The sequence below is a fragment of the Triticum aestivum genome, chromosome 7B (assembly GCF_018294505.1).
Source record: "Triticum aestivum cultivar Chinese Spring chromosome 7B, IWGSC CS RefSeq v2.1, whole genome shotgun sequence".
Classification (NCBI taxonomy): Eukaryota; Viridiplantae; Streptophyta; class Magnoliopsida; order Poales; family Poaceae; genus Triticum; species Triticum aestivum.
Genome location: NC_057813.1, coordinates 671,968,841 through 671,979,881, shown reverse-complemented (window position 1 = coordinate 671,979,881; position 11,041 = coordinate 671,968,841). Strand labels below are relative to the sequence as shown.

The window sequence follows — 11,041 nt, the reverse complement described above, 5'->3', positions numbered from 1 at the left end:
TGGTTTGTCCATGCATGAGTGGCACCTCCTTAATTCATTCAGCATATTTGTTTCTATGATAACAACTGGTTCATGTAAAACTATATATGTATGTATGTTGATGAAATAGGCTGGCTGGTTAATGATGATGATATTTTAAAATTTACCACTAGAAAAGAAACTCGAGGGATGATATCTTTGAGTATCATGTTCAGAACTAGGACATGTCGTATTGTCTCTTGCCATGTTAAAAGATGCAGTCATCTTCTTTTGGTCTATTGGTCTGTAGACTGCTGTTCATCATCTTCCATCACCCTCTTAAGGCCCTGTTCGTTTAATCCCCTCGCAACAGGGATTGGAGGGGATTGGAGAGGTTTGACAAGGATTTTGACTTGCAAGGGATTTAATCCCCTCCAATCCCTTTCAAACCTCTCCAAACCCTGCCTAACCGAACAAGGCCTAAGGAGTTTCTGATATGCATGTGGTACTTACTAAACTTTGTTTTGACGTTGGACATCTATTGGTGGCGGCAGAATCATTGTCGTCGTCGTTCATGTCGCAGACTAGGTTTGGTTTGGAGCAGCAAGCAGTCGCCTTTTCTCTTCTTGTTGTTCTCCTTGACATACATACAAAGATACATGGTAGATAGTGTCGACAACCTCCATTGACAAGGAAGGAAGAAGCTCAAGATAATCTATGTTCCCTATCTAAATTATTAGTTCATGAGAATTGCTACTTCGAATCAGTCTTGATGGTGAGACTTTGATGGTTTCAGCTTGACTATGTTAAGCTATGTACATTTGTAGTCATTAGGTGTGATATAGATATCTAGGTTCTTCTCATTGTCCATCTATGTCACAACTCAGTCCTATTTCTGATTTGGAGCACATATCTGAATCTGTGCATCTTTCTGTTAGACTACTACTATGCACAAGTTCTTTTCCTTGATTACCTTTGTTTTCTTCTCTACTAGTATATATAGTAAATCTATATCTTGATCTGGTCTGACCTCTGACGTGATTCAGAGGAAATAAATTACCAATTAGATAGAACAAAATCATCCCGCACATTGAAACTAACTACCTGACGTTTTATGAGGGAGGGAGCACTAGTGAGTAATTTTAGGAAACTTAACAAATATAGAGAGGGAGAGAATCCAATTGCAGCAACAGAATCCGTCCCATTCCTTTTATTTCTCTCGTCCTCCTCCTCTATATCAGGAACTCCCTAAACGGACGCCTCCCTCCTTTGATTGTTGCATGCTATCTCACCTCCTCCTCCTCCATTACCCCGTTCGATCCATTGGCTGTCGCCACCTCCCGGTCACATCACGCGGATCACCCTCCCATCCGACGTCTCTCCATGCTCCCTGCGAGCCAAGCGGTACATGGTCTTGTGTCTATAAATGTCCAGCACTTTCCTATTGCCTCTCAATCCGTCGTTCGGCTCACGCCTCACAAGTCGCTTCTTCCTCTGTTTGTCGACTACTAGGCTCCACCACCTCATCCCCTCCCTCCTTTCTCCTCATACTATGGTGAGATATGCTCGTTGTGGTGAGCAGCACCAAGATCTTGTCTAGTCACGTGACCATGCCGTGTCTTTGATGTCCCGGCCATACTTGTTGTGGCTCCTGTCTAGCACTCTGTAAGATGACATCTTTTCTCTATCATATCAAATTGCAGATGAGTTCATGGATCTCATCTTCACTTTGTGTAGGAGGGTAAACCGGGAAGAGAGGATTCAGTAAGGAGTGAAGACTGAATGCACTGTAGAGAAACATGGGTGCGTAGTTAAGTCGGTGTAACAACCGAATATAACAAGGTAATCAACCTACAGATCGTTTCATTCTACACAGCTCATCTATTGGACACAGATATGTGATTGGAGGTTCAAATGCAAGTAAACTAGTCCAGTCCAGTAGCAAATCTTGTATCTGGCAAATACCTTGGTAGCACTATCACATGGAGACGTAGATGCATTGATTGATTGTTGAATTATATTCAGTAATATGTTTAATCTAGCCAATAGGGCATGAACTCCACGCTGCTTTCAGTGATATCCACTAGTTCTTGCATCATAATCAATGCACATGCTTATAGCTGAAACTAAACCAGCTTGTGCCCCTCTTACACACCTCCCACTAGAATGCATCCCATACAAAACATCTATCACACTTTTTTATGCTGCTTATCTCTACGTAGCCAAGTGTGGGCTGGGTGTATGTAGCAGCAAAGGCCACTTTTTTGTGCACTGTCATGAAGCAAACATATGTAGTTTTATGTCTAGCTTCTTTCTCACTAGCTAGTAATGTTTATCATTATTTTCGCCCAGCAATTAAGAATTATTATTGTAAAAACATGTCTATGAACTTCTGGTATAGAGCACATGGTCACTTCAGTCATGCATATATCGTAAGATAAGTGTATATTCTTAATTTTTGTTACATGATGCTTTGCTCCCATGGGTGGCATATATGATCTTACTTCTGCTATGAACCAACACACTTGTAATAAATAAACTTATTTTTCTCATTCTCGAACACACATATATAACCTGATTTGCGGCTATGAACCAACAAGCTAGCGAACGTCCAGTGAAAGCACCAGTACTAGTACCAATTGCTGGTCTATATATATGGGAGAGGTATGGTGCCATAAATGAGACTTTGAGGGCTATGCATCCATTTCTTTCCTAGGCGTTATGCTGCCGAAAATTCTAACGAAAATTCCCACGACTTGTCAAAATTTTGTCCTTGTTTGTAATGAAACTAAAACTCTGGGGTCCTGGCTACAAAATGCTAGGGTCTTGGTTGCGAGACCATGATATTTTGTGAGGATGGAACACAAATTTGCATATGTTATGTGGAAATCAGCCACGCCTTGGACCAGATGCTCTCTTGCTGCATGTATCCGCTGGCTTCGGCCTATGATAGGTTGGCTCGACGGCATTCTCCACGTCAAGGGAGCCGGCTACGGAAGCTCCCGTGTTTGTCTTACCGGAGGTGAGGTCAGGCATGTAGAAGAGGAGGAGCCTCAGGCTTTGTGGTGCGCCGGTGGGCTAGGCTAGCCAAGAGAGAGAGAGGGAGGGAGAGAGAGAGAGAGAGCTAATTTTCTCTTCTCTTGCTGGAATGAGAGACAAAGAGAGAAATAATTTTGTCTTAAGTTGTTTCTTGTTAAGTGAAGAAGGGAACAGCAGCACACCTTGTCGTGCAGAAGCAGAATGATTGAAGATGAATAGATTGAAAAAAATTTCAACAAAAAAAAAGAAAAAGAAAAGAAAACTCTTTTAGAAGAGAGAAGGACGGACGGGTTGGTAAAGAAAGCCGTATTTCAAATAGGTGATATGAAGGCCCCCGGCTCTACTCTTCGCATCTTCACTCTTCACCTTCTTCCAAGCCCCATGACAAACATAAGTTTTAAGACAATGCACACAAGCTCGGTTCACATAATGTGAAACATCCCTACAAGGTCTCTCAAAAAATTACTCATAGAAAAAGAGTATGGATTCAGTCGGCAGCCAACTAGCGAACTCTTACGTGAGACGAAGCACTCCAAGTCGCAAAAAAGAACGTCAATATAAATTTTGTGTTCAAACTTCACGAGGTCTGTGCATGTACCGGTGAGCGGATCGTACACTTGTAGCGCCGACGTTGCCTTGCAACTAGAGAAGCCATACAAAAGCATCTTTGGACTATCACGCATCGTCCTCAAAGGTATTAGCAAACGAGAGTCTGCTGAGACCGTGTACGCCTTTACCCAGGTGCCTTTAGCGTGATCAGAAAGGAGCCATATGTTCGTGCACACATTGTTGTTCAAGTGTTCCTCCGACTGAACCAAGCAGAGGGTGTCATTATTGAACCGGACAAGATATTTTATCAACACATCCGTTTGTAACTCGCCACTTGTTGGGCCTTTGAGCTTTGCCATCCATTTCTCACTCTCGAGATCAAGGCGGAATATATAGTCCTCGCACGAGGTTACCGATGTGTAAAGAAAGTGCATGACACCGTTGATTGTGACCACAGATCCCTGGTCATATCTGGTAGACTGCGTGGCTGCCGGAAACCCCACCTGCCTCCAGTTGGCACCATCTCCTAAGGTGAGAACCTTCCAAGGCTGGTGAGGATTGTTGCCCCTGAGGCGTACTACCTTGTACGCGCCAGACGGGGCCGCACAACCGACCTTGAAGGCCCCGATGTAGACTTCGGAGGATGCTCCATCATCCAACTCTGTGGTTGCCATGAGCACACTTCCGGTCACCGGATTGATCACTTTGGCCACAAAAAAGTCCGAGGGCTCGCGGAAATCGAAGGTGACACAGTCTGGGGCGTCGTCACGACCGTAACAGATGGTCCAAAAGACGCCTACGCTCTTGTTCACTCGCATGACTTCACCATCCACGTCCACCAACTGTAGGTCGCCACTTATGCCACCGCCTTCCTTGCGGTGGTAGCTGACGGCGAGGAGGAGAAGCTGCGGGTCGGTGCGGGACCTGTGCATGGCGACGAACGCCGGGCCCGAGATGAGGGCATGCCACCCCCTGGACACGCAGCAGAATCTGCACGCGGACTTCACCGGCACCCATGAGAGTATTTCGGAGATCAAGTCGTCGGGTAACGACGGCAGCATCGCTGGCGACGCCATGGCAGAAACGGCTGTAGGTTTTTGAGAGGGCGGGCGAGAACAAAAAGTATTGCTCTGGGATTGGTCGATGCCTCGTGTAGCCATCGTGTAGCCAGCTGCTCGATATTTAAGCTTGGAGACGAGGCCACGATGACCATAGACATCGGAAAGGATTCGGATTTAAAGCTGCCGCAGCGCCGCGTTGTATACCAAGTCTGGAAGCCAAAGAAAAAAAAAATCTGCTCGGTATTTACCATTAGAGAGCCGGACCACGAAAAGGATTCAGAATCCAAGCCGTGTATTATACCAAGTCCGGAATCCTTGTTCCTAAAAAAGAAGTCTGGAACCCATTGGGTGATTTAATTTACCACGGAGAAACTGAAACAAAGATGGTGACCGGAACAATCTCTTTATACTCACGGTAAGCAAACCGGTCCAAATACACTGTGATGGAACTGTACTCATGCTAAATAACACGATTAAGCAGGGCAAAGCTGCTGGGCAGCACGGCTACATTCATAATAGTTCAAGGAACCCAAGAACCGACTGTCAGACACGATCAGCAGGACATCAAACTGTCTTGGTGGACATCACGGCTACCGAACAACATGCAGTAGCCAAGCGTGTAACAGGCTGAAAGCTTAACATAATCACACAATTAACATTGTTTATTGTCAAAAAACATTGCAGTGGATTGATAAAACTAAAATAAAGCATGAGCAACAAGATATATATCAGATAAAACAAAGTGATATTCGTCTGAAGGGGTCGTCTCTAGCTCTATTCTCCGCGTCTCTAAAGAACAGAACTTTTAAAGACAAGGCTACACAAGCTCGGTTCAAATGCCAAACACAACATTATCTTACATCAGACAAAGCACTCTAAGTTCAAGTCGCAAAGACAAACATCGCTATGAAAATCTCTCGGAAACTTCATGAAGTGTGCGCTTGTAGCAGTAAGGGGATCATAAACCTGTAGCATCCGGGTTTTCGTGGGGCTATGGTAGCCATAGAATAACAACTTTCCACCATCGTGCATCACCCTCAAAGGCCGATATAAAACGGTGGTCGGAGTCATGGAGACCGTGTATGCTTTGACCCAGGTGCCTTTGTCGAAGTCAGTCAGAAGCCATAGGTTCGTGCATCTATTGTTGGTAACAAAATGTTCCTCCAACTGAACCAAGCAGATGGTGTCATTGAGCCTCACTATACATTCCGTCGTTAGCCGCTTTTGAAACTGGTCACCTTGTTTTGTTGGGCCTTCAAGGGATGCCTTCCATTCTTCCCTCTCGAGATCAAGGCGAAGTATACGGTCCTTATAAAACGGCAATCTCCGTGACGTGTAAAGAAAGTGCATGACACCATTGACCGTGACCACGAAGCTCCGATAGAAGTAATTTGACAGTGTGGTTGCGGGAGACCGCAATTCACTCCACTCGGCATCATCTCCCAAAGTGAGAACCTTCCAAGACTCATCGTCGAAGCGGACAACCTTGTACACGCCAGATGGGGCGGCACAACCGATGTTGAAGAGGAAGATCTCTTGGCTCTCCAACTCAACGGTCGCCGTTATTAGCACACTCCCGGTAGCCGGATTGATCACATTGACACCGAAAACGTCGCGACGACCACGAAAATCGCGGGTGACGCAGACCGGACCGTCAACACCATGGCAGACCGTCCAAAGGGCACCAACATTCCTGATCACTCTCACGACATTGCCTTCCTCGTCAAACAGCCGCAGGTCGCGGCCAATGTTGCTGGCTTCCTTGCCCGAGGAGCTGGTGGCAAGGAGGAGGTGCGGGTCGACTTGGGACTTGTGCGCGGCGAGGAACGCCTGGCTGGAGACGAGGGCGAGCCACCCCCGGGACAAGCACCGGAATCTGCAGACGGACTTCACCGGCGTCCATGAGAGTATTTCAGAGATCACGTCGTCTGGTAAAAGCGTCAACATCGTCGGCGGCAGAGACATCCGTAGGTTTTTTTGACAGGACAGAAGAGACGTGTTGTTTTCAGATCGGTAAATAAGAACACTCAGATCGTGGAGCCATCTGCACGATATTTAAGCCTGGAAGAGCGGGCCGCAATGGGCCCAGAAATCAAAAAGGGTTCAGAGTCGCGTGTTGTATACCAATTTTTTTTTTTTTGCGAGTCGTTGTATTCCAACTCTAGAAACACATTGGGTTACAATATTTTACCTTCTTTTAGGGGTTACGATATTTTACTGATTGTTGGTAAACAACCCAGCCCAGTACAATCGAGTAGCAACATGGATAAACTTTACGAAACAGCCCTCCTGCTAGATATATATATCCCACTAAAACAAGGGCAAGCTTATCTGAAAAAATAGTTTTAATAATCCGAAGAACCAACAGACAGAGCAGCAATCACAACAAACTGTCTGGGTGATATCGACAAGAGAAGCCCTTTCATCAATATATAGTCACACAATTAACAAGCTATCAGGTGAAACTACCATATCGTCGTGGTTTCTCATTATTTTAGTTGTTTGTTATTATATGTACAAGTATAACAACTGCAACGATCTAGTACAAGGGTTTAAAGAAAAGAACACAACATGTTTACATTTTCATAAGAAGGGGTCATTGGATGAGACGGTCCAACCAGGTTCGGCCACTCATTCTTCAGATAGGAGGGATGTTGGCAAAAGAGAAGCCCTGGTACCCTTTGTAAGCATAATACGCTATTCTCGTGTAGTAGAATCCAGGGATGAACATCACTACGCCCAACACTGTAAAGAAAATCCCTGTATCCAGAAAAACAGAGACGTACATCAGGAAAAGCGGAAAATACTGAGAGATTTCGCCATTTACTGATAATGCAAAACACAAATGCTACTCGGAACAAAACAGTAGTGCATCAGTACTTTGAAAAAGGTTAACAGCTCTTCATTAGCCCTGAAATTATGTTCATACTGCATCAACGGTTCCGAAGTTTGAAAGCTATGGCCCCTTTCTTAGAGCATCTCCAACAGGCGCGGCAAAAGGCGCGCCCGCGCGGTAAAATTGCGATTTAGCGCGCGCCGGCTGATTCCGCGCGCTCCAGCGGTGGCGGGAACTTACCGCGCGCGGGAAGCGCTTGCGCGCGGGGGGGAGAAAGCGGCACACGGCGCGGTAGATTTGGCGCGCCGCTTACCGCGCGCCTATAAATTGCCGCGCCCGCCACGCGCACCGCACACAGCCACGCGCCCTCCCCTCGCAAGCTCGCCGCTTCGCAGCTTTTCGCACCACCATGCCGCCGCGCCGCCGAGGTGCTTCGGGCTATCGCGGCGTCCGCGCGCGCCCCAACGGCTGGTTCTCCGCCGAGATACGGTCCGGCGACGTGCGGCTCGGCCTCGGGACATTCCGGAGCGCGCAGGAGGCGGCCCGCGCGTACGACGCGGCGGCGTGGCGCTTGGACAGGCCCCGGTCGCAGATGAACTTCCGGGACGTCTTCACGCGCGAGCAGGCGCAGCGCGTCGCCCCTCCGCCGCGTCTCATCACCGACCTCGACCGTGCCGACCATGCTCGGCGGCAGCGCCGCCTCCTCGTCGCCGAGGAGGACGAGCGAGCCATGGCGGAGTGGCGCCGTCGCCACCCGGAGGACGTCGCCGACGAGCACGCCTACTGGGCGGAGAGGACGGCAAGGCGCCGTGCGGAGCGGGCTGACCGGCATCAGCGGAAGGCATTGGCAAACGCTCAGTGCGACATAGTTTCAGCAGGTGGGAGGTCGTTCTTCACGGCCGACGATGACCGTTGGGACGACATATGGCTCTCAACCTCGGACGACACCGACGAGGATGATGATGATGATGATGATGATGGTAGCGACTTGGAGTAGTTTCTATCTATCTATCTATGCCGTAGTAGTGGCTATCTATCTATGTATGTCGAACTATCTATCTATGTATGTTGAACTATCTATCTATCTATGTAAAATATCTTGCATCGTTTTTTTTATCTATGCAAAAATATGTTCGCGCGCTGTATTTTTACCGCGCCTGCTGGAGCTGCGCGCGCGCGCGGCTTTACAGCGCGGCTGCTGGAGCAAACGCCACGCGCCGCGCCAAACCAGGCGTTGGGCGCGCGCCAAATCAGTTTTTAGCGCGCGGCGCGTTCGGCGCCTGTTGGAGATGCTCTTACAAATTGAACTTGTATACATCAGAGGCTTACCAACATTGTGCAAAAGGACTTGCACATATCTACGGATTGAAGCAAACAAAAATGCCTCTTCAGAACTTCCTGACGCTTTGCTACATGTGGGCTTTGGCACACTGCTGGGACTGAGTGCAGTAAAGCATGAAGTAAGTTTGTAATAACAATTCCATCATACATGATTCCGCATTTATAATCTGTAGGTATGATCTTCGATTTCTTTTATGAAACAGATATCCCTGACTCCTACACATAGTGGAGGCAACAAAAGAGAAAGATATTTGATGGTATCTCAGCACATACTTGTCCTGAGTTCTGGTTGATTTTCTTCTCAGTTCACTCTGACATCCAGGGAGTTAACAAATTACAACAACACACAGTGATTCATTTTCTTCGTAGATTTTAGTCCATTTGGCCAGTTTCTCAAAAATTATTAGCACATACATGTCTGAATCTCTCTTTTCTACGATCTGCAATTCTGCATAACCAGACACCTTATCTACAGAATGGCTCAAACTAACAAATAAACACAGTTAGTTGGTCCATTTGGCCACTTTCTCAAAAATTATTAGACTTGATGTCCAAATCCCTGTTTGCTATGATCTGCAATTCTGCATAACCAAATACCTTATCTGCAGAATGGCTTAAACTAACAGACACACACAGTTAGTTCAGCCAGACATGGAAAACTTCAGGATCTTCGGTTTTTATTCAGACCAGCATTACAAATGAATACCCTCTGAGATGCAAGTACAAAAAACGGGGTGCAGGGGCATGAGCCCCTCCCTCTTCGAGTTCCCCAGTTCATCACCAAACAAAGCAACCGCAAATCCTAATCGTAGCTAGACAGAGAGACGGATATCGGTCATACCGTGGGAGCGGTCGCCGCCGACGCGGTGGGCGGCCATGACGAGCCCGGCGACGACGCCGAGCGCGCCGAACGCGAGGAGCGCGGCGGCGAAGGCGATCTCCTTGACCGGCGCGCCGCGCGGCCGGCCCCCCGCCGCGCCGCCCACCAGGTCGTCCTCGTCGGTGATGGAGAAGGCGTGGTCCACGTACGCCATCCCGCTGCCGGCCGGTCGAGCGCCGCCGCCGCCGCTGCCACAGTCCACAGACGGAGGGGGTTGCGCTGCCTCACCTGTGCCGCCTCAAGATCTGGACGTGCGAGGGCGGGATTGGGGAGACCTGGCGAGGTGGTGGCGTGGGGTGGGGTGAGAGGGATGGAGGAGGAAGCTTGCGGGGCGGGCAAAGGCGGCGGGGAAGGGGAAGGGGAAGCGGTGGCGCGGTGGCTTCTGCCGGCCGTTGCGGGGTCGCGGTCGGGGTCGCGCCCGCGGATTTGGACGCCTTCTTTTTCCTCTTCGCTTTCTCCCTACGGTTGGTCTACTCGAATACTAGTTCATTCAGATGAATGAGCAACTTGAGCAAAACGTTAACAGAGGGTGGGTTTAGAAAATGCTAAATAGCATCATTTTTGTTTTTCCACCGGAAAAGGTTGCACACCTAAAAAAAAGTTCGGAAATGATTTTTGCGAGAAAATTTCCGATCTATTCATCTTCAATCATGGCAATACAACGAATACCAGAAGTAATAAAAATTACATCCAGATCCATAGACCACCTAGCGACGACTACCAGCACTGAAGCAAGCCGAAGGCGCGCCGCTGTCATCGCCCCTCCATCGCCGGAGTCGGGCACAAATTGTTGTAGTAGACAGTCGGGAAGTCGTCGTGCTAAGGCCTTATAGGACCAGCGCACCAGAACAGCAACCGCCGCAGATGAAGAATAACGTAGATCAGAAAGATCCAATCCGAAGGCACGCGAATATAGACGAACAACGACGAGATCCGAGCAAATCCACCAAAGATAGATCCGCCGGAGACACACCTCCACACGCCCACCAACGGTGCTAGACGCGCCGCCGGAACAGGGACTAGGCGGGAAGACCTTTATTCCATCTTCAGGGAGCCGCCGTCGTCTCGTCTTCCTGAGCAGGACACAAACCCTAGCAAAACTGAAAGAAACAACTAAAAACGGAGCCCTCCCGCCGGCCCTTGCCGAGATCCACCGCGCCCCCATGGCCCTAGAGCCACCGGAGAGGAGGCGGACCTGCGGCGGCGACGGCGGGAGGCAGAAACCCTAACTTTTTTTAAAAGTGCGGAAATGATAAATGCCAAAAGTTCGGGATCTGCCCATGGCAAATCGAGCGTTTTTATTGCAATTTTAGTTGAGACGACGATGGCATGTTTAATTGACAAATACGGCAATTTCCTGTCAAAAAGTAAGCTGAG

General features: G+C 48.4%; 1 protein-coding gene across 1 annotated transcript; it reads right to left on the bottom strand.

Annotated features, from left to right (window-relative positions):
- Positions 1-7,006: 7,006 nt before the first annotated feature.
- Positions 7,007-10,148, bottom strand: LOC123157989 (transmembrane protein 230). Its single transcript, XM_044576144.1, has 2 exons — positions 9,626-10,148; positions 7,007-7,367 (listed from the first exon to the last, which is right to left on the bottom strand). The coding sequence occupies exons 1-2, from the start codon at positions 9,816-9,818 to the stop codon at positions 7,246-7,248; spliced, it is 315 nt and encodes a 104-aa protein (XP_044432079.1). The 5' UTR covers positions 9,819-10,148; the 3' UTR covers positions 7,007-7,245.
- Between the last annotated feature and the right edge of the window lie 893 nt (positions 10,149-11,041).

Coding starts and splice junctions, on each gene's coding strand:
- LOC123157989 (XM_044576144.1), bottom strand. CDS start 9,818: ATGGCGTACGTGGACCACGCCTTCTCCATCACCGACGAGGACGACCTG. Junction 7,368..9,625: donor CGGCGGCGACCGCTCCCACG/GTATGACCGATA, acceptor TTCTGGATACAG/GGATTTTCTTTACAGTGTTG.